This window comes from Pan troglodytes, chromosome 20, assembly GCF_028858775.2.
Source record: "Pan troglodytes isolate AG18354 chromosome 20, NHGRI_mPanTro3-v2.0_pri, whole genome shotgun sequence".
Taxonomy (NCBI): Eukaryota; Metazoa; Chordata; class Mammalia; order Primates; family Hominidae; genus Pan; species Pan troglodytes.
In genome coordinates, this window is record NC_072418.2 from 54,544,295 (window position 1) to 54,566,971 (window position 22,677).

Consider the following 22,677-nt stretch of genomic DNA (forward strand, 5'->3'; position numbering starts at 1 on the left):
TACAAGTCCACCAGGGGCAAGTTACCATTTGGGGTTATTTAATGGTGTAATAGGAGAATCTGCTGCTTTTAGTTCAGGGGTGTCCAATCTTTCAGCTTCCCTGGGCCAAATTGGAAGAATTGTCTTGGGCTGCACATAAAATACATTAACACTAATGATAGCTGATGAGCTTAAAAAAAACTGCCAAAAAAAACCCAAAACCTCAATGTTTTAAGAAAGTTTATGAATGTGTGTTGGGCCACATTCAAAGCCATCCTGGGCCACATGAGGCCCATGGGCTGTGGGTTGGACAAGCTTGATTTAGATCATCTCATGATTTTTAGGCTCTGCCAGTGTGGGGATTATCCCACCTGCAGGGATTATGTGGTGCTCTAGGATTATCTTGGGTTTGGGGTTGATCCCCCCACATGGAAGGATTGTCTGGTGGTGCTATCGGATTATCTTGGTTTTAGGGTTGATCCCTCACATGGAAGGATTCTCTGCTACTTTGATGCTCCTCATGACCTGGTGCCGCCTGTTCTATAGTATCAACGTGTAAGTCCTTGACTCAGACCTAATTCAAGGTAGGTTAAGGTGTCCTCCTGTCTACCAGTTCCTGTTTCAGGAACTTGGGATGACCTTGTGAAGGGTAGGAAGTTTCTATTTTCCTTTGAAGTGCTGTTCCAAGAGGTAATAATAGTGGAACTTGAGTTTCAGCAGTTGATGAGAATGGTGGCCCCTGTGTCTAAGAAGTATGAGAATTACAATATTGGGTAGCAGAGACTGATAAGGATGGTGATATAGGTTGAGCATCCCTTATCCAAAATACTTGAGACAGAAAGTGTTTGAGGTTTGATTTTTTTATTTTGTATTTTGGACTATTTTCATATATATAAAATCAGATATTTGGGGATGAGACCCAAGTCCAAACACAAAATTCATTTGTTTTCATTTCATTTATATATGCCTTCTACACATAGCCTGAAGATAATTTTATACAATATTTTTGTGCATGAAACAAGGTTTTTTGTTTGTTTGTTTTAAGACAGGGTCTCACTCTATCAACCAGGCTGGAGTGCAGCCTCAACTTCCTGGGCTCAAGCAATCCTCCCACCTCAGCCTCCCTAGTAGCTGGGAGAAGCATGCATCACTATGCCCTGCTAAGTTTTAAATTTTTTTACTGTAGAGATGGGAATCCCACTATGTTGCCCAGGCTGGTCTCAAATTCCTGGGCTCAAGTGATCCTCCTGCCTTAGCCTCCCAAACCGCTGGATTACAGGCATAAGCCACTGTGCCCAGCCCCATGAAACAAAGTTTTGACTGCAGTCTATCACATGAGATCAAGTGATGGAATGAAATTTTTCACTTCTGACGTTATGTCGGTGCTCAAAAAGTTTTTGATTTTGGAGCATTTCAGATTCGAGATTTTTGCATTAAGGATGCTCAACCTGTACTTGTGTTCCAATGTCTGATGGGAATGGTGGCCCCCTGTCTCAGGGAGTGAAGGGAATGATGGATCCTGAGTTCTGGATATTTGTAGGAATTGCAGTAGATGAGTCTTATGTGCTGAGAGATTTGGAGCCCCGTATTTCACAGAATGAAGGAACCAGTGGTCCCTGTGACTTGCTAACTGATGAGAACAGAGGCCTTATGTTTCAGAAACTAATGGGAATTATGGTCACTGTTCCTGGGGGCTTAAGCAAGTCCCAGACTAATCCACAAGTCATTTATTATTCACTCATCTCTTCATTCATTCACTTAGCAAACATTTTCCTGAGCCCCTGCTCTGAGCCATGCCTGGGTGGAGTGATATCGAGGACACAGAGATGACTCAGACCCAGACCGTGCCCTCAGTAAATTCCCAAAGACAGACCCAGACGTAGAAAATCACAACACAACAGGATCAGGGCCAGGACAAGGACTGTGATGCGGTGCCTGTCCTGATCTGTCTACAGGGCATCCAGGGTGAATGTAGAATGACAGTAACTCTAGATCGTAAGTGAAAGTGAGGGGTCTGACAAAGGGTCCTTCTTAATCATACATGAATTTGTGTGCATGACAAGTTTAAATGTACCCAGTGTCAATCCTTAGAAATAGCATATTTTCCCAGAGCCAGCCCACCCCAAAGAAGGAGCCAGAGAGGCCTGGGTTTGAATCTCTAGCTCCATCACATACTTTGTGAGCTTGGGCAACTGGCTATTCAGAGCTGCATCCTATTCAGTATTCCATCCTTACGATTGGGATAATAATAGTTTCTAATAATAAGGTTTCTGTGTAATCAATGATATAATGTATAACAAATACTCATCCCAGGAACTGGCTCCAAGTAGTCATTCAATAAAGGGTATCTGTTGTCATTATTATTATCCCATTGTTAGTAATTATCAACAAATTTTAAAGGCTCTAGAAGTAAGCATTTATTGAATATCTGGGTTTAGAGGCTTAAAAGCATTGGACAAAATCACTTTAAAAATCAGCAAATTTGGGCCAGGTGTGGTGGCTCAGCCAAGGTGGGAGGATCACTTGAGGTCAGAAGTTCAAGACCAGTCCAGCAAACGTGGCAAAACCCCATCTCTACAGAATATACAAAAATTAGCCGGGCCTGGTGGCGCAGGCCTGTAGTTCCAACCACGTGGGAGGCTGAGGTGGGAGAATGGCTTGAACCTGGGAGGCAGAGGTTGCAGTGATCTGAGATAATGCCACTGCACTCCAGCCTGGGCAATCCGTCTCAAAAATAAATACATACATACATACATACATACATACATACATACACACATACATACACAAATCTGTAAATATGAATATGCATAAGCATTAGTTTCTTGACATAAAAAACCTCCCAATCTCCCAATTAACTGAATACACTAGGAATAAATAGATGAATACAATGGAATATTATATCACTATTAAAATGAATGAGGAGGTTCTATAAGCCTAGATATGGGAGGATCTTTGGATATCATGTAAAAAAAAAAAAAAACAAGGTGCAGAATAATGTGATCCTATCAGGGGACAGAAAAGAGGAGGGTGGTATATATGTGCATAGATGTATAAAATTCCTCTGGAAAGATACGTAAGAAATTAGTGAATATATGCTGTCCCCAGAGAGGAGAACTGGGTGGCTGGAGGATAGGGAGGGAGGGAGATGCACTGTTGAAAGCCCAGCACCATGCATCCTGAACGTTTTCCCTAAAACGTTTCCCTGAACGTTTTCCCTGGCTCTTAATGTCCACTAAGTTCTCAGATGCCCACAGCATCTCTCTCCTCTACCCTCTTCTTCCTCCTAGTTCCCCATTGAAAGCAACTCCTGCCCCATCCGTTCCTGGGCCAGACTCAGGGAGTTGTAGTTTTCCTACCTGTTTCCCGCCCACAGGTTCCTGTTCTCTGCCCCCAGTGCCCAGCAGTCTCCAGCCATCTCCAGCTCCTCACATTCCTGCCCCACCCCTTCCTCTCTCCCCAGGTCCTAGCCCGCAAACTGCAGGGAGGGGGCCTCCTCCCCAGCCTCCACCCGTCTCTCCCCCTCCACTCCACACAGCCTCAGCGGGGTCTGACATTCAGCTATAACCGTGTCCCCGCCCCTTGCTCACAACCTTCCAGGGCTCCCTGTCACCCTCAGAAGGCTAAGTTCCCAGCCTGGCCTGAAACTCCCTAAGAATCTGACCCCGCCCGCTCGCCCCACCAGCCTCATCTCCTGTGCTCCTTGGCTCCTGGCTTCGGAGGCTCTAGTCAGACTTAAGGGCTTTGTTGTCCTCCCAGCACCTCCTTGGTTTCCTGCCTTGGGCCTTCGCTTCAGCTGTGCCCTCTGCCTGGAAGGGCCTTAGTGGAGGTCATGCCACAACCACGCCTTCTCTCTGCCGTCTCCAGCTGCCAGGATTCCTCCCGCCCTGGGCTCTCACAGCCTCTGGCCTCTCCCTGTGTCATACCCAGATCACCCGGGATTGGGACTGTCTGCGGCTGGCTCTGTCTCTTCCATCAGACTGTGAGCTCCATCTGCAAGGGCAGATTCGGGTCTGATTCACCTTTGAGTCCCCAGTGGGTGGGGGTGGGGGGGTGGAGATACTAAAGCTGGTGGGGGCGAAGCTGGGAGAGCAGGAAGGGGGAGAGAGAGACGGGCAGACCCTGACTGGTTCGGGGAGAGAGAGGAGGAGAAAGCGAGAGAGAGGAAGAACAGAGACACAGAGACGGGAAGGGAGGGAGAGAAACAGAGAAAAGGGAAGAATAAATGGGATACACAGAAGCCCCACAGGCAGAGAAAGAGGATGGAGATAGGGAGAGGGCGACAGGAAGGACAGATGTGCAGAGACAGAAGGGAGGACAGACGGAAAGAGACACAGAGAGGCAGCAAAAGCAACCAAGAATGACAGGAGCAGAGAGGAGGAGGGAAAGAGGGAGAGAGAGAGAGAGAGAGAAAGAGAGAGAAGGGAGGGAGGGAGGGAGGGAGAGAGGGAGAGAGGGAGCGAGAGAGCGAGAGAGCACGCACAGAGAGAGGAGGAGGCGCAGGAGAGAAGAGGGAGGGAGGCCAGCGAGGGACAGGACGGGGCGGAGAGGCGGAGGGGAGCTAGGGAAAGCCGGGGAGGAGCGAGACTGGCCGAGGGAGGAGGGCGGGCGAGGCGGGAGCGCCGGCCGCCGCCGCCTCCCGGCCTCTTTTGTCCCTTCCCTCCTCTGCGTCAGGCTCCCCTGGCCCGGCCTCCCCCTCCCGCTCCCTCCTCCTCCCCGGGGCTGGATGGAATTTTTTCCCCTGGACCTGGGCCAGCTCCGGGGCAGGGGGGAAGCCAGGCCGGACTGGGCTGGGCGGTGGGGAGGGGCCGGGGCGGGGGGCCCCCTGGGGAGGGGGCTGGTCCGACGGCCGCGCCGCCGGCGGGGTCCAGGGAGGGGGAGCCCCGGACCGCAGAGCCGGGGAGGAGGCGACGGCCGGAGGGAGTCGGGGAGAAGGGAAGGAGGATGGCGGGGACGGCGGGAGGAAGGGGAGAGGCCGCCGTGCGGCGAAGGCGGGGAGAGGATGGAGAGCGCTCGGTGGCGGTGGGGCCCGGCCTGCGGGCCCGGGGCGGCGGAGGAGACCCCTTCCCTGCGACGCGGGAGCCGCGGGAGCCGTGAGTCTGCGGAAAGGGAGGGTGGGGGGCTGGGGCCCGGACTCCTGGGTCCCTGAGGGAGGAGCACCCGGGGGCCTGGATTTCAGGGTTCTTGGAGGAGGAGTTGGGGGTGGGGGGGGGGGGGTGGCTGGGAGCCCAGACTCCTGAATCCTTGAAGGAGGGGGCTGGGACCTGGATCCCGGGGTCCAGAATCTGGAGAAGGCTGGGGACACTTCCTGGATTCAAGAGGGAGGACAGAGATGGGGGCTGGGGCTGGTAGGATCGTGGCTGGAAGAGACTAGGGGCGAGCTGCCCGAGCCCTCGGGGGAGGTGGAGGAAGACTGGCTTTGGAGTGCCTGCGGCAGCGGAAGGGTTAACGTCTGGCTGGAGGGGAGGGGGACGGGCAGGGATGGGGCTGCGGGGCTTTGAGGGGTCAAGGGTGAGCCGTGCCAGTGGGAGGGGGCCGAGGAGGAGGGGGAGGTTGTCTGGGCTGCCAGACAGGCCAGGGTCAGCGGCGGGGGCAGGAGATGTCTGGAGGAGGAGAGGCCCAGCATCCATGCTCCCTCGGGGACTCGGGATTCCAGGTCCCAGACCCCTCCTCCCTCAGATCTGGGAGTACACCACCCAGTCCCCCACCCATTCCAAAATCCGAGCCCCCAGCCCCCTTTTTTCCAGGATCCAGGAGTCTGAGCCCCCAGTCTGTTCTCTCAGACCAGGGAATCCACACTCCAGCCCCTAACTCCTTCAAAACCCCAGAGTTCAGAACCTCAGCCCCTCTTCCCAAGGAGCGCGGCCCCCAACCCTCTGTTCCTCTAGAACCCAAGCGTTCAGGCTCCGGCATCTTTCTCCCTTTGAAGCCTGCAGTTCTGGGGATCCCCAGGCCCCTCCTCCTCCGGAACCCAGGAGTCCCCACCTCCTCTTTAGCCCCAGCTGGAGTCCAGCCCTCCAGGGGTTAAGGGGGCGGGACCAGCTAGTTGCCATGGTGCCAGACTGTTTGGGTCTGCTCTCTGACCCTTGGGGGCTCCCCAGGGTCCGCAGAGAGGGGGAGGGGGACCTAGGCCTGGGGGAAGTCCAGAGCCTACCCCTTCCCCAAAGCCGGGCTATGGGCCCAGGGAGTTCGCGTTTCCACCAACGCCTTGTCCAGTGACCTTGAACAAGTCCTGACCCTTCTCTCTCCGCCTCAGTTTCCCCAAGGAGACACTGGTTGGCGGGTGGGGGAGATGCTTAGGTCCGGGGAATCTTTGAGATTCTCGGCTTCCCCTCTCCCCTCACCCTCCTCCTCAGGCCCCAGGCAGCCCCGGGGCATGCTGGGAACCCAGGCCTGGGCTCCGGGCCAGGTTGGTGTGGGGGGGTGGGGGCGGGGGCAGCCTCCTCCCTTCCCCTTCCTCCCCACCTTGGCCTGACTCTCGCCCCCGCCTGAGGGTCTGGGAGGTTGGGAAGGAGGGAAGGGGGAAGAGAGCTGGGACCGTAGACCCGTCTCCGGCCCCCGCCTCCCCCCTTTCCTTCTCCGCCCCTTTCCCGCCTCTCCTCCCCCTCCTCAGCAGGTCGCTACCCCAGCCCTGGGCCCCTTCTCAAACCACCCCCACCCCACCCCCAGCTCCAGACCTGGCTCGAGCTGCGAGGGGGAGGGAGAGAGGGAAGGAGAAAAGAGAGAGAAGGGAGGGAGACCCAAAGAGAGAAGGGGGAGGGGAGGAAAGAGAGAGACCTAAGAGGGAGGGAAGGAGAGAGAGAGGGAGAGAGACAGAGACTGAGAGAGAGCAGGAGACGGAGGTGAGGGATGGAGAGAGGGAAGGGGCGGAGGGAGCGGAAGTGAGGAAAGACATCCGAGAAAAGGGGGTGGAGAAGGGTGAGAAAGAGGAGAGAGAGAGACTGAGAGAGGGCCAGAGAGAGAATGAGAGAGACAAAGAGGGGGAAGGGGGAGAAGGGGAGGATGAAAGACAGAAGGTAGAGGAAAAGAAGGAGAAAGAGGGGGAGAGAAGGAAGAAAAGAGAAGCGGGGAGAGGAGAGAGGCGATGGGCGGAGAGAGAAGCCAGCGCAGAGCCAGGGAGGGATGTCCTGATGCAGGAGGAGGCTGGGAACCAGGGAAGGTGGAAAGAAAGAGGGAGAGAGAAAAAGGCAGGGCCAGAGAGACCTGGACTGCGAGAAAGGAACGGGAAGGTGCGCCTGGAGCAGGGGCAGCGAGAACCAGACAGTCCAGGAGGAGGGGCTGGGCACGGGAGAGACCCCAGCTGGAGGGGCTCTGAGCCCAGGGGTGGGGAGGGTGGGTGCTGGGTCCCGGGGTCCAGAAGCTGGAGAAGGCTGGGGACACCTCCTGGATTCAAGAGGGAGGACAGAGATGGGGCTGGGCAGACTTTGGGAGCCTCTTCCCCTCTCTGAGGCTCAGCCCCCTCACCTGCCAAATGGGGATGCTGAGGGCACCTCGCTCTCTGGAGTGGGAGGTGTCAGGGAGAGGACTGGTGCCCAAGGCCTGGTATGGGGTCAGCGCTGGGAGATTGTGGCTGTCATAGTTGTAAATGACCCAAAGAAGGGAGGAGAGAGGAAAGAAAGCACCTAGGGAGGCTCTGATGGTTGGCTAGCCCCTGGCCTCCTTAGCCCTGGGCGTGGAGTCTCTGCAGACTGACAGGAGGGTAGGTAGGAAGCAGGTGTGCCCAAAGGGCCAAATTACAAGACAAATGAGGTTCCCTCCCAGCCGGCACCCAGGAAGCCAGGTTTTCTATCAGGCCATGCCTTCCCCAGGAGGCCTGCCTGGCCGGAGGGAGGAGGGGCTGGAGGCAGGGACTCCTGGGTCTCTGGGGAGAAGGAGGCTTTGGATCTGGACTCATGAGTCTGAGGGAGGAAGGGGCTGAGTCCTTGGATTCCAGGAACATTTGGGGAGAAAAGGGCCAGAGGCCTGGATTCCTGGGTCTGTGGTGAGGAAGGGCCTAGACTTCTGGGTTCTTTAGGAAGGAGGGGGATGAGGGTCTTGACTCCAGGGTCCCTGATGAGGAAGGGGCTGAGGGCCTGGACTCTTGGGTTCCTTGGGGAGGAGGGGCCGGGGGCCCGGACTCCTGGGTCCTGGCACCCACCCGTAGAACCGACCTTGCGGGGCCTTCGCCGCACACAAGCTCGTGTCTGTGGGTCCGTGTCGGGGGCTCACCATCGCGGCTGGGGCCTCCCCGGCCCTCCCCCCCATCCCTGGTCCTCCTGGTCCCTGTCTGTCTGTCTGTCGGGTCTGTCCACCTGCCGCGCCCCCCGGGCTGAGGTAGGAGGTTGTATAGTTGAGGAGGACACCCAAGGAGATCACTATACGGCCTCCTAGCTTTCCCCAGGCTGCGCCCTGCACGGGACTGGGCCCGGCGGGGACCCCCAGCCCCACTCGGGGACCCTTAGCCCCACTGGGCTGCCCCAGGGACCCTGGGAGGAAGAGCCGGGCTCTTTTCTGTCCTTGTCCCTGCATCCCCTCCTTCCCCTGAAATCTGTTTTCCTTCCCTGTCTGTCTCTCCATCTCTGCTGTGTCTCTGTGGCTTCTGTGTCTCTTTCACAGTGGATCCTCTGACTCCCTCTTATTCTGGCTTTCTAGGTCTCTGCCCCTCCCGATATCTCTCTGTGTCTCTATTTCTGTCGTTTTTGGTCTTTCTGTCCTGGCTCTCAGAATGTCTCTGTGCCCATCTCCATCTCTGACCCCCACCCCAGGGTCTACCGGGCCACCGCACACCATGTTGCCAGTCTCTAGGTCCCTGAGACCCTTTAACCTGTGAGGACATCCAGGGTCACAGGTGAGGTTCTTGGGAGCCTGGTGTCTGGCCCAACCACACACCTGGGGAATTGCTGGCCTGACCTCTGACCCCTGACTCCTCATACCCTTCCTCCAGAGCATGACATTTGACCACCAACTGAAACCTGACCTCTGACCCCAGACCACTGGCCCTTCCCCCGCCCTGTGGTGACTTCATAAAGGTTACTAGCTTCTCCCTTGGCCTTGAGACCCACACGATGGCCCTGCTGGCCCTGGCCAGTGCCGTCCCGTCTGCCCTGCTGGCCCTGGCTGTCTTCAGGGTGCCCGCCTGGGCCTGTCTCCTCTGCTTCACAACCTACTCTGAGCGCCTCCGCATCTGCCAGATGTTTGTTGGGATGCGGAGCCCCAAGCTTGAAGAGTGTGAGGAGGCCTTCACGGCCGCCTTCCAGGGCCTCTCTGACACCGAAATCAGTGAGGAGACTATCCACACTTCATCAGTGTCCTGGGGAAGGTGCAGAGGGAGGGCAGGAGAGGCCCAGAGGGTCAGGCTGAGGGACAGACAGAGAGAAACAGTCAGAGGAGAAAGGCTGAAAGACCATGAGAACAACAGAGACTTAGGGACAGAGAGACACAGACAGGGGAAGACAGCAGGGCAAAGACTCAGAGAGGGGAGGATGGAGAGTCAGAGAGGGGAAGATGGAGACTCAGAGAGAGGGGAGGATGGAGACTCAGAGAGAGGGGAAGATGGAGACTCGGAAAGATGGAGACTCAGGAGTATGGAGAGTCAGAGAGGGGAAGATGGAGACTCAGAGAGAGGGGAGGATGGAGACTCAGAGGGAAAGATGGAGACTCAGAGGGAAAGATGGAGACTCAGGAGTATGGGGAGTCAGAGAGGGGAGGATGGACACTCAGGGGAGGATGGAGAGTCAGGAGGATGGAGACTCATAGAAAGGGGAGGAGGGAGAGTCAGGAGAGGTTGGAGACTGGAGAGGGAATAGAGACCCAGAGAGGGGAGGATGGAGACTCAGAGGGGGAAGACGGAGACTCAAAGAGGATGGAAACCCAGAGAGGGGAGGATAGAGATGAGGCAGAGACTAGGGGAAGCAGGATAGCGACTGGTCAGGGGCAGAGACTCAGGGAGGATAGAGACTCACAGAGAGGTGAGGATAGAGACTTGGGAGGGACTCAGGAAGCATAGCGACTGTGGGGCAGAGAGTCAGAGAGGGGAGGATACAGACTTGGGAGGGCAGAGACTCAGAAACAGAATGTTCCCATTAGGAACATGGTGTTGCGGGGAGCTGCCTCCCCCAGCCCCTGCTCCCTCCCTCACCGCCAGACTATGATGAGAGAAGCCACCTGCATGACACCTTCACCCAGATGACCCATGCCCTGCAGGAGCTGGCTGCTGCCCAGGGTGAGTGGGTGGGGATGGGGAGATGGGAGATGTGGACTTGGAGCCCCCAAGAGATGGGTATGTGGGAGGGCCCAGGGCAGAGGAAGGAGGCCCCCAGAGTTGGGCAGTGATCTGGGAGGGGAAAGCTGGGAAGCCATTGAGCTCAGCTGCTTGTCCAAATGAAGGTTGAAGGCAGCTCTAAGAGCCAGGGGCTGAAGGTGGTGAGGGGGAAGGGACGCTGCAGAAATTGCCTAGAGCTGGAAGTCCAGGTGGGGTCGGGTAGGCATAGGTTCTGCCATGGCTGCATGGCTCACACTCTTATTGGCTATGAAGTTCTGGGTGGGTCACTGCCCCTCTCCTGGCCTCAACTTACCCATCTGTAAAGTGGGACAATCTTCTTGCCTCCTAGGATGGCCATGGAGCTCAGTGCGGGGGTTGGGGCTGCCTGATGAGCCTGATCTCAGGGAAGGCATCTTCCTCTAGGATAGAACACACACACACTCGCACACAGACACACTCAGAGACATACACTCACACTCACACACACACACAGATTTCTTATAAAGTGATTCCACATTTTTGAGGTGTGAGGCAATTAGAGGGCAGGAAAACAGGAACAGCAGAGTGGATCACTCAGGTGACAGCAGTGAAAAGAGACGAGGTGTGACTGTCCTGGTGAGACAGGCACATGTGACAGACTTGAGGTGTGTGGCTGTGCGAAGAGACCTCAGGGCTGGGGGCCGCGCAGTGCCGATGGGCAGCATGGGCAGTAATCATGCCTGATCACCACGGCCATGATCCCGACGAGGTGCCAGACCCTGGAACTGTGGAGGCTCGGAGTTGCAGGAGTTACAGAGCCCTGCGCTGTAGAATAAACCAGCTTCCTCTTAGGTCCAGGAGCTCAGGGCTTATTCCCACACCCACAGTCGCTCCTTTTGCTTCCTGCTTTGCCCTCCAAGCGTCTTGTCAACAATCCCGGAAGAGGGAAGGTTCCCATCCACCCAGGGGGCATCCAGGGCCAGCGTGGAGAAGGCCTCAGCTGTGGCTCCCCCCATCTCCACCCTAAAGGGAGACCGGAGGCCCTAAACCTCTCCATGTGGGGGTGTGCAGGATTCCAAGAAATGCCCTTTCTCCCCACATAGGCTGCCTTGTTACAGAAGCTTTTGAAAAGATGAGGAACCTTTGGATCTGGGAATGGAAGCCTTCTGTGGGGCCGCATGGGGGACAAACTTGGAGGGGAGAGAGAAGAGGCTGGGTGAGGGTCCAGGCCAGAGCGGAGGCCCGAGTGGGGGCTGGGGCCATGAAGGTGGAGAAGGGCCAGGGCCAGAGAGTTAGGTCTGCTGGGCTGTTTTGGGAAGCATAGAGAACAGCATCTGAGACAGGTCCTGCTCTGTGCCTGTTGGGCGGTGGGTCATCACTGAAATGAGGAGCCTGAGAGAAAGAGCCGGGGGCAGATGATAAGCTGGGTTAGAAGGTAGTGACTTTGAGGGGTCCCAGGGACATTTAGGAGGCAGCTAGATACCTAGGTGCAGAGTTCAGCAGAAAAGTCAGAGAGTTTTGAGTCTCTGTCCTCAGGGTGCTGGGGAGCTGCAGCAGGAGTGTGAGCAGTGAAGAAGTAGGGGCAGCTCTGGGTGTAGAAAGAACCCAGAGGGAGAGTCTGGAGGCCGGGAGAAGCTGGTGCAATACGTTCAATTATATTTACTGAATGTGCCGGGAACAACCCTGAGAACACAGCAGTGACCAAAACTGCAAACCACCTGTCCTCGGGTTGCTTATATTGGGGTGGAGTCTGGGGAGACAGACAACAAACATAATCAATAAAATATCTTAGTATCTTAGTATGTCAGTTGGTGATCCCTGCCGTGGAGGAAAACAGAGAAGGGGAAGAGAAAGGGGTGATAGTTTTTTTGTTTTTTTGTTTTTTTGAGATAGGGTCTCACTTTGTCACCCAGGCTGGATTGCAGTGACGTGATTATAGCTCACTACAGCTTCAAACTCCTGGGCTCAAGCGATCTTCCTGCCTCAGCCTCCCAAGTAGCTGGGACTATAGGTGTGTGCCACCATCTTTGGCTAATTTTTTAAATAGTTTGTAATGATGGTGTCTTGTTATGTTGCATGGGTTGGTCTTGAACTCCTGGGCTCAAGTGATCTTCCCACCTCAGCCTCCCAAAGTGCTGGGATTACAGGCATGAACTACCGTACCTGGCTGGGTGATAATTTTAAATAGGTTGGTCAGGGCAGGTGGAAATGACAGGGTCCAGTTGAGCAAAGACCTGAGCAAGGTGACAGTGACAGTGACAGCCATGCAGATAATCTGTGGAAAGAGATTTTCAGGCCACGGGGAATAGCCAGTGCAAGACCCTGGGGCCCGTGGGGCTGGAGTAAAGGTGAAATCAGAGAGATAGCAAGGGGCCACCTCCTGTAGATCCTCATAGACAGGGGGTTCTCAAGCCCCAGTGTACATCAGAATCCCCTGGGAGCTTATTTAAAATGCAGATTTCTGGGCTTCACCACCTCTGACCAGGAGGTCCAAGGTAGGGCCCAGATATGGACGTTTCTGTCAAGATCCCAGGGAATGCTGATGCTGCTGCTCCGGGAACACTCTTTGAGAATCACTGTTGTAGGCCCTTGGAATGACTTTTGTTTTTTGCTCTTGAAATGGGGGAGCTATTGGAGGAGTTTACACAGAGAGACAGGATCTGAACTGGGATTTAACAAGATCTCTCTGGCAGCTGTATGGGGCCTGGACAAAGGCAGGAAGACTTCCAGTGAGAGGCCGGCCCATGGTGGCTTGGACCAGTCACAGTGGTCCGGGGGCCCAGATGAGGTCTGAGCAGAGTGGGGTGGGCATAAGGATTTGACCGTGTGCCAGGCTTGCCCATGCGTGCAAAAGGCTGTGTTTGCCGTACACAGAGTCATTCATATTAAGTATCTTCCTAAAGGACATGCTCTACCGGCCCTGTGAGGCTGGGTTTTATAGCCCCGCTTATCAGACGGGAATGCTGGGCTCTTCTGGACAAGAACAGTAGGCCCAGGATATATTTGGAGATAGACTGGACCAGATGTAGGTGGGCGAGGGCAATGGGAAGAATCAAGGATGACTTTTGCGTCTCCTCCAGAGGGAGCAGCAGGGAGATGGAGGAGCTGATGTAGGCTGACTGCCTCTTGGTGATCCCAGGTGATCTTATTTGTATATATGTATATATAAACCATGGAGTAGATGACCTGGTACAGACTGGATGCAGTATTAGGTGTGGAGATTATGTATGCAGCGATTAGGTGTGGAGGCTCTGGAGCCTGACCACCAGGGTCAAATGTAGCCATGTGATTTTGGACCACTTCTCTAATCTCCCCATGCCTCCGTTTCCCCATCTCAAACTTGGAGATGGCAATCCTAAGTTTGCCAGCCTTCTCGAACACTCACTACGTGCTAGGAGCCATTCTACACACTTAGTGACACCATCTCATACAATCATTAAACGATGCCATGGAAGAGTGGGGATGAGGATGCTTTCATGGTTGTATGGCGTCTCATCCTCCCGCTAATCCTGTGATACAGACACTGCTATCATCCTCATTTGATGAATGAGGAAACTGAGGATCAGGAAGGTGAAGTCACTTGGCCAAGGTCACATGGGGAGGAGGGCTTGTGATTGATACTCAGATCTGAGACAGGTGTGCTCAAGACGGAAGCACCAGGACTCAGACCCAGATGATCTGAACCAGGGTCAGAGCTCCTGACGATATGCAACTCCTCTGGGGGAGACTTTACAACACCCACCCATGCCGCTTTATGGCCCGCTCGCTATAACCCAGGCCGCTTGGCCTGTTTGGAACATTTCACTCCACTTATACTCCCCTGGTGGGTTATAAGCCCACCCCGCCACCATGGCTTACTTGGTATATCCCACGCTTACCCTGCCCATGAGTCATTTGATTTGGCCCATAGAAATTCTTTGGATGACTCCTCCAACATCCTGGCCTCTCATTTGTGCACCCCAGTCTGACCACATGCTCCTGATCATCCTGCCATCTTGAGACCACACTCCTGCTCTGTGGCCAAGGAGAGACCACTGGGTCCTCATTTGGAACCCACTTCTGGGCATCAGTGCTTCCTCTCTCCAAGTGTATATTCCAGTGATCATTGTTTCAGGCACTCTCTTGCCAATATCCTCAGTTCCCTCCCTTTTTGTATGGCTTTAATCACAGAGGACGCTTTCCCCTGTCCCTGCAATGGCTTAAGCCCATAGGAAGTTTAGCTCTCCTATATAAAGTAAGTCTTGTGGTAGGCACTTAAGGCTAGTATGGCACCTCCATTTCTTGGGGATCCAAGCTCCTTCAAGACTTAATATCCCAGGGAGTAGCCCTTGTCCTCATGGTCCCGTGTGGCTGCTAGAGCTCCAACCATCAAAACAAATTTTCAGGCAGCAGGATGGATGAGGGGAACAATAAGACGGCACCACCTTCTCTGTCTTTGTTTTTTAGAGACAGGGTCTTGCTCTATTGCCCAGGCTGGGTGGAGGGCAGTGGTGCAATCATAGCTCACTACAGCCTCGAACTCCTGGGCTCAACCATCCTCCCACTTCAGCTTCCTGAGTAGCTAAGACTACAGGCACACCATCACACCTGGCTAATTTATAAAAATTTGTTTAGAGATGGTGTCTGGATATGTTGCCCAGGCTTGTCTCGAACTCCTGGCCTCAAGTGATCCTGTCACCTCAGCCTCCCGAGTAGCTGTGATTCCAGGTGCGGTACCACCTCCCTTTTAAGGCCACCTCCTGTGACTCACATAACACATCCATTTGCATCCTATGGCTACAACTTGGTCACATGACCACAACTGCAAGGAAGGCTGGGCGATGAAGCTTTTTATCTGTGTTCTGTGGATATAGGTTATAGATATATAGGTATTTGGAGGCAGTGGACAATTCCTGTGTGTTGGTTTGCTAGGACCACTGTAACAAAGTACCGTAGACTGGGTGACTCGAACAACAGAAGTTTCTGCCTTCTAGAAGTCTGAGACCAAGGTTTTGGTGTCAGCAGGGTTAGTTTGTTCTCACGCCTCTCTCTTTGGCTTGTAGATGCCTTCCTTCATATGTCCCTGTGTGCATCTCTGTGTCCTAATTTCCTCTTCTCATAAGGACACCAATCATACTGCATTACGGCCCACCCTAATGACCTCATTTTAACTTAATCACCTCTTTAAGAACCAAGTACAGTCACATTCTGAGGTACTGGGAGTTAGGACTTCAACATACGAGTTTGGTTGCAGGGGGTGGGGGGTGGGCGGCACGATTTAGCCCATAAAACCTTGCCACATTTCTGATTTCCACAAATCACCACGAGATCAAGTCAGCTGTCTATTCTTATTCCACTGGAACAAGCCACAAACCCATACAATTTGGAGGCCATTGCAGTGGTCAAAACACAAGGCCAGGCATGGTGGCCCACACCTGTAATCCCAGCACTTTGGGAGGCCGAGACAGGTGGATCACCTGAGGTCAGGAGTTTGAGACCAGCCTGGCCAACATGGTGAAACCCCATCTCTACTAAAAATATAAAAATTCGCCGGGCATGGTGGTGGGTGCCTGTAATCCTAGCTACTGGGGAGGCTGAGGCAGGAGAATCGCTTGAACCTGGGAGGTGGAAGTTGCAGTGAGCCAAGATCACACCACTGTACGCCAGCCTGGGCAACAGAGCGAGACTCTATCTCAAAACAAAACAAACACCTACAAAGACAAGGAACATAAAAGAGTAAAAGATGGGTAAATATAGAAGTGAATAGAGGCTGGGGACTATGGAGAAGTGGCCGGTGTGTGCCCCATTTCAAGGGAGTGACTGCTACCCATCTCCAGCTAATTGCTGCCTTATGGAAATGCGATCTCTGTGTTACAGCTCTTCCAACTTTGTAAAAAAGAGATGCCAAACGTTTTATTTGACATTCCAAATTTTATATGTTGGCAACTGGTTCATTTTCTTTTAAACACTTTCCAGGCCAAATACAACACATCCCAGGGATGGATTTGGGTCATAGGCCACCAGTTGAGGTCTCCAGTTCAAGTTGGATCCTGGAATTCATTGTACAAATACTTACTGAGCACTTCTAAGACTGAGGGCCCTCTCCAGGATCCAGAGGACACAGTGCTACAGAAGAACATGTTTATTTACTTATGAGACAGACATAAGTGATCATCATCTATATATAAATATATGTAATTGCAGACAGATGAGAGCTAGGAATGAAATGATTGCGATGAGAGACAAAAACAGGGAACTTGGTTAGATTTGTGGTGATGAAAGGATGACTAGGAGAAGGAAAAATGTGCTAAAAACAAGCCAGCATGTGCAAAGGCCCTGAGGTGCTAGGGAATGTGGTTGTTTTCATATTAAAGGAAATGAGGCCAGGCATGGTGGCTCATGCCTGTAACCCCAGCACTTTGGGAGGCTGAGGTGGGTGGATCACTTGAGGTCAGGAGTTCGAGACCAGCCTGGCCAACATGGTGAAACCCCGTCTCTACTAAAAACACAAAAATTAGCCAGGAGTGGTGGTGCACACCTGCAGTCCCTGCCACTCGGGAGGCTAGGGCAGGAGAATCACTTGAACCCAGGAGGCGGAGGTTGCGGTGAGCCGAGATCGCGCCACTGCACTCCAGCCTGGGTGACAGTGAGACACTGTCTGAATAAAATAAAATAAAGGAAATGAAAGGTGGGCAGTAGGGATGGGACAGGGAGGGAGGGGGAACTAGGCCAAACCATGTAAGACCTAATAGGCCTTGGTGAGGAATTTGATCTTTATCCTCCCCTTCTCCCCCCAACAAGCTACATGCAGGTGATGTCCAGGAGGGCTTCCATCCTGGAGAGATTCAGGAGGCAGAAGAAAGGAGACTTAGGGACTTGTTAGCCTTCAACTACAGAGGGCGGGTGATGAGAAGAGGAGCAGAGAATATGGTAATGAGAGGGGTGAAGAGAGGCCAGGGAAGGGCAGATACCATGACAGCACGTCCTGTGAGCTAGGGCCAGCCTAGCCCTAGCCAGGCTAGATCAGAATGCAGGACCAAGGACCAAGCCCTAGGGGGAAGGGCTTTACTACACAGGCCGTCCTCCCCTCCACTCTCCAGGATCCTTTGAGGTTGCCTTCCCTGATGCTGCGGAGAAAATGAAGAAGGTCATTACACAGCTTAAAGAAGGTAAAATACACTCCATCTCTCCTTCCCCAGACACACACACACAATTAGAAAACCCCACTTTTGGCCGGGGATGGTGGCTCACGCCTGTAATCCCAGCACTTTGGAAGGCTGAGGCGGGCAGATCACTTGAGATCAGGAGTTCAAAAGCAGTCTGACCAACATGGTGATACCCATATCTACTAAAGATGCTAAAATTAGCTGGGCGTGGTAACGCATGCTTGTAATCTCATCTACTCAGGAGGCTGAGGCAGGAAAATTGCTTGAACCCTGGAGGCGGGGTTGCAGTGACCCGAGATCGTGCCACTGCACTCCAGCCTGGGTGACAGAGCAAGACTCCATCTCAAAACAAAACCCACTCCTGAGACCCCCCATCCACTCCCCGTACAATCCCCTGGCCCCATCTCTGAGCCTCAGACCTTGAGCAACGACTATTTCCCCGCGTGGACCATTTTTGATCTGGCCCCACCCCTTCGATGAAAGGTTTCGTCTCCAACTGAGCCCCTTTCCGGGACTACTACTATCCTGGCCACGCCTCTTCTCTAACTGGGCCACCACCTTAGCCTTGGTCTCCTGCAAGGATCGCCCAGGATCTAGCCCCGCCTCCTCGGTGGAATACACCTGGATTGCCCATCCCCGTCAGGGCCTACAGAAAACCAGTGTGTTTCCCTCTAAACCCCAAGTAGAAGGCTGGCAGCAGTCCTGGGCCTGACCTCCTAGTGGAATGCTCAGGCTTGGCCCCGCCCCCAGGTGGAACCCAGCCAGCTTGACCCCGCCCCCAGGTTATGACGAAAGCTTGGCCCCGCCCCCTCGGAGCAATGCGTCGGGCCTTGTAACATTAGCTAGGGGAGCATCGGGTAGGGTTCTTCCCATGACTGTAAGGTAGTGATGTTTCCTCTTCCTCCACAGCCCAGGCTTGCATCCCTCCCTGCGGTAAGGACTTCATCTAAAACTTGGAATTGCGGGGTAAGGGAGGCGGTCGGGGACGAAACGTACGACATCAAGTGTGGGAAAGCGGGTGGGCTTCACATCCTTAGGAGGCCAATAAGATCCCTGGAGAAAAGGAAGGAAACCAAGTATTGCTCCAAATCCTCAGAAGGTGTGTGTGAGAGCCAAAGCAAACCAATAGGAATCCTAGAGGGCGGAGAGGAGTGAGAGTCGGCCAAAGACAGCAGGGAGGGCGGGGTCAAGATGCCACCTGGCCGATGGACCCCGGGAAGCTGCATGGATCTCAAATGGGCCAAGGGCCCCGGGCTTGGAAGGGCAGGTGGCGCCTAGACCCAGCGTTCCCGCTCCACAGGTCTCCAGGAGTTCGCCCGGCGTTTCCTCTGCAGCGGGTGCTACTCTAGGGTCTGCGACCTCCCGCTGGACTGCCCAGGTGAGGGGGCGGGGCCTCGGGGTGCAGGAGGCCAACCTGAGAAACGGGACCAGAGCACCGAGGGGCATAAGCTGGTGGCGAGGCCAGACGTGGTCGGGGCCCAGCGAGTGAACCCTGCTCCGTCTTCAGTTCAGGATGTGACAGTGACTCGGGGCGACCAGGCTATGTTTTCTTGCATCGTAAACTTCCAGCTGCCAAAGGAGGAGATCACCTATTCCTGGAAATTCGCAGGAGGAGGTGTGAGTCGGGGCGGGGCCGGCGCGAAGAGTTTAGACGGGCGAGTTAGCCTTCACTAGAGGTTGGGGAGTCAGCTTGCGGGGACGGGACTCCGGGAATCTCCGTCTAGACACAAGCATCAGCAAGAGGAGGGTCGCGGGATTTAGGGGAGAGCTCGAAGATCAGAATGCAGGACCAAGGACCTGGGGCGATGGCTCACGCCTGTAATCCCAGCGCTTTTGGAGACCAAGGCGGGAGGATGGCTTGAGCCCAGGAGTTTGAGACCGGCCTCGGCAACATATTAAGACCCCTCCTCTGCCAAAAAATTTTAAAAACAGCCGGGGCGTGGTGGTGCACGCCTATAGTCCCGGCCACTGGGGAGGCTGAGCGGGAAGACTGCTTAAGTCCAGGAGTTCGAGGCTGCAGTGAGCTCTGATCGCGCCACTGCACTGCAGCCTGGGCGCCAGAACGAGACCCTGGCTGGAAGAAAAAAAAATACATAAATAAAAGCAGTTTCAAGGGGTAGGTTATGCGTAAGGGTTTAAGGAGTGAGGGGAAGGGGTGCGTTTAGGGCAGGGGAGCGAGAAGGCTCGGGGGCGGGCTCAAGGCTCAGGGCCAGGACTCCAGGGGGCGTGGTCGGCTCGGGGGGCGAGGCTTGTAGGTTACACAGTGGCAAGCCGGGGTTGAGGCGTTTAAACCCGCGTGTCCCGCAGCTCCGGACTCAGGACTTGTCCTATTTCCGAGATATGCCGCGGGCCGAAGGATACCTGGCGCGGATCCGGCCGGCTCAGCTCACGCACCGCGGGACGTTCTCCTGCGTGATCAAGCAAGACCAGCGCCCCCTGGCCCGGCTCTACTTCTTTCTTAACGGTGGGGCGGGGCGCGGCGGCGTGAGTGAGCGGGGTGGGGAGAGGGGTGGGGCTCGTGCCTGGCTGACGTGCGCGCCCCCGCAGTGACGGGACCGCCCCCGCGGGCGGAGACAGAGTTGCAGGCCTCGTTCCGGGAAGTGCTGCGCTGGGCGCCGCGGGATGCCGAGCTGATCGAGCCCTGGAGGCCCAGCCTGGGCGAGCTGCTGGCCAGGCCCGAGGCTCTGACGCCCAGCAACCTGTTCCTGATTGCAGTCCTCGGGGCCCTCGCATCAGCGAGTGCGACAGTGTTGGCGTGGTGAGTTCTGGGGACTCCGGAGCCCCAGCATCTAGCTCCCCGCTGTCTCAGATCCAAACGAGAAGTCTGGGTTCCCAGCAACCTCCAACCCAGGAGGTCAGGCTTTCAGTTCCTCCTCTCTCAGACCCACGAGTCCAGGTCCCAGCCCCTCTTTACTAGCCCAGGAATCCAAGTCCCCAGCCCCCTCCTCCCTTAGATCTAAGAGTCCAGGCCCCCAGCCCCTCCTCCCTCAGACCCAGGAGTCCAGGTCCGCAGCCCCTCCTCCCTCAGACCCAGGATTCCAGGCCCCCAGCCCCTACTCCTTCAGACCCAGGAGTCCGAGTCCCCAGTCCCCTCCTCCCACAGATCCAAGAGTCCAAGCCCCCGGACCCCCTCCTCCCTCAGACCCAGGAGTCCAGGCCCCCAGCCCCTCCTCCTGCAGACCCAGGAGTCCAGGGCCTCAGCCCCTCCTCCCTCAGATCTAAGAGTCCAGGCCCCCAGGTTCCTCCTCCCTGAGACCCAGAAGCCCAGGCCCCAGGCCCTCCTCCTTCAGACCTAAGAGTCCAGGCCCCCAGCCCCTCCTCCCTCAGATCCAGGAGTCCAGGCCCCCAGTCCTTCCACCCGCAGACCCAGAAATCCATGACCCTAGCCCCTCATCCCTCAGACCCAGGTGTCCAGGACCCCAGCCCCTTCCTCCCTCAGACCCAGGTTTCCATCCAGGCCCCTGGTCCCTCCTCCCTCAGACCCAGGAATCCAGGCCCCCAGTCCTTCCACCCGCAGACCCAGAAATCCAAGCCCCCAGCCCCCTCCTCCCTCAGACCCAGGTTTCCATCCAGGCCCCGGACCCTCCTCCCTCAGACCCAGGAGTCCAGGCCCCAGCCTTCTACTCCCTCAGACCCAGGTTTCCATCCAGGCCCCTGGCCCCTCCTCCCTCAAACCCAGGAGTTCAGGCCCCCAGGCCCCCTCCTCCCTCAGACCCAGGAGTCCAGGTCCCCAGCCCCTCCTCCCTCAGATCCAAGAGTCCAGACCCCCAAGTTTCTCTTCCTTCAGACCCAAAAGCCCAGGCCCCCTGCCCCCTCCTCCCTCAGACCTAGGAGTCTGGGCTCCCAGCCCCCTCGTCCCTCAGACCCAGGAGTCGGGGCCCCCATCCCCTCCTCCCTCAGAACCAGGAGTCTGGGCCCTGTACACCTTTTCGACCCTGGTGTTCAGGCCTCCGGGACCTAAGTTTCTAGTCACCAACCCCTCCTGTAACACACATACCTCTTTGTTTCCCCAGGATGTTCTTTCGATGGTACTGCAGTGGCAACTAACAAAGGTATCTCTTTCCTCCTTCCCTATCCTATTTCCATCCTGAAAATAAAGAATATATTTCAACTCTAGATTGTTTCATCTCTGAAGGTGGTCACTACTAACTCAGGTAGGAGGAGGTGCAGCAAGCCCACACATGCCCAGATGAATATGGCCCGCATAATGACAGTGATAGGCATAGCTATCCCAGTGCAAGTTAGGTGGGAACCCAGATACCCCCTCAGGTTACTGGCTGTCTCCTTGACATTTCCATCTGCAGAAGGCACCCTCAAATAGAGTCCTCCATGTTGCCCTCAGAGGCTGTTCCTCCCCAAGGCTTTCCTCCTACCAGAAAGAGCAACACCATCCACCTAGCAGTTCAAACCAGAAACCTTGGAATCTAACTTCTCCTCTACTTCCAATTCATTTTCATTTCCAACCCTCAGACTTTTTAACTCCTAAATATCTCATGAAGCTGCCTTCTCTGTGGTCCCAGTCACCCCCACCTCATGTCTGGATCACTGGAGCAGCCCCCCGCCCTCCTTGGCCTCTCTCCACTGTAGCCCATTCTCTACATACCAGCAGGACTTGTTTTATTTTATTTATTTATTTTTTTTTTGGAGGCAGGATCTCACTCCAAGGCCCAGGCTGGAGTGCAGTGATATGATGTCAGCTCACTGCAACCTCCGCCTCCCGGGTTCAGGCGATTCTTCTGCCTCAGCCTCCCAAGTAGCTGGGATTACAGGCGCCCACCACCACACCCGGCTAATTTTTGTATTTTTAGTAGAGACAGGGTTTCACCATGTGGCCAGGCTGTTCTTGAACTCCTGACCTCAAGTGATCCACCCGCCTTGGCCTCCCAAAGTGCTGGGATTACAGGCGTGAGCCACCGAGCCCGGCCAAGGACTTAGGTTTTAAAGTGTGTCAGATTGGGTTACTCCTCTGCCCAGAATCCTTTAGTGACTCCCTGTTGCCATTGAGACAAAATCCAATTCCTTGTCAAAGCCTCAGAGGTTCCACAGGTCTGGCCTTTGCTGACCTCACCAGCAGCCTTGTCCCATACCCCTTTCCTCCTTGATCTTGCCACCCTGCGGTTTTTCTCTGGCCTTTCCTCCTTCCTTGCATTCATCATGATACTTCTTGCCCTCTCTAGGGTCTTGGTTCACACTGTTTCCTGCCTAGAATGATATTTTCTCCTTTTTTTTGTCTAGTTAACTCCTATGATTTCCCCTGAGTAGCCATTACATCTATTAACCCCGCTAATCCCCTTGACAAGTCTGCACGGCTGGCACTGTATTGACTTAACTGAC

At 54.9% G+C, this 22,677-nt stretch overlaps 1 protein-coding gene and 3 non-coding genes across 11 annotated transcripts; all 4 read left to right on the forward strand.

Annotated features, from left to right (window-relative positions):
• Positions 1–3,682: 3,682 nt before the first annotated feature.
• Positions 3,683–21,459, forward strand: SPACA6 (sperm acrosome associated 6). Of its 8 annotated transcripts, none has more exons than XM_054672675.2 (9): positions 3,691–3,961; positions 10,045–10,180; positions 17,278–17,346; positions 18,253–18,276; positions 18,644–18,721; positions 18,851–18,960; positions 19,651–19,807; positions 19,891–20,101; positions 21,357–21,459. In XM_054672675.2, exons 1-9 carry the CDS (start codon positions 3,812–3,814, stop codon positions 21,388–21,390), a joined length of 969 nt encoding a protein of 322 aa, XP_054528650.1. In that variant the 5' UTR covers positions 3,691–3,811; the 3' UTR covers positions 21,391–21,459. The 8 variants fall into 8 exon arrangements, with proteins under 8 accessions (XP_016792224.2, XP_054528650.1, XP_016792220.1 ...); XM_016936733.4 differs by lacking the exon at positions 3,691–3,961 and adding an exon at positions 4,828–5,072 and having other exon boundaries at positions 10,103–10,180; XM_054672674.2 differs by lacking the exon at positions 3,691–3,961 and adding an exon at positions 7,296–9,237 and having other exon boundaries at positions 10,103–10,180.
• MIR99B (microRNA mir-99b) lies at positions 8,109–8,177 on the forward strand. The gene has a single exon (NR_036020.1). It is a non-coding gene; the product is annotated as a microRNA mir-99b (primary transcript).
• Positions 8,283–8,360, forward strand: MIRLET7E (microRNA let-7e). The gene has a single exon (NR_035553.1). It is a non-coding gene; the product is annotated as a microRNA let-7e (primary transcript).
• MIR125A (microRNA mir-125a) lies at positions 8,752–8,836 on the forward strand. Its single transcript, NR_035614.1, has one exon. It is a non-coding gene; the product is annotated as a microRNA mir-125a (primary transcript).
• Positions 21,460–22,677: the final 1,218 nt, after the last annotated feature.

Bases quoted from the DNA above. Each gene is read 5' to 3' on its own strand.
- SPACA6 (XM_054672673.2), top strand. From the start codon at position 9,024: ATGGCCCTGCTGGCCCTGGCCAGTGCCGTCCCGTCTGCCCTGCTGGCC. The intron at 10,181-17,277 runs GTGAGTGGGTGG...TCCACTCTCCAG, and splicing joins GGAGCTGGCTGCTGCCCAGG to GATCCTTTGAGGTTGCCTTC. The intron at 17,347-18,252 runs GTAAAATACACT...CTTCCTCCACAG, and splicing joins CATTACACAGCTTAAAGAAG to CCCAGGCTTGCATCCCTCCC.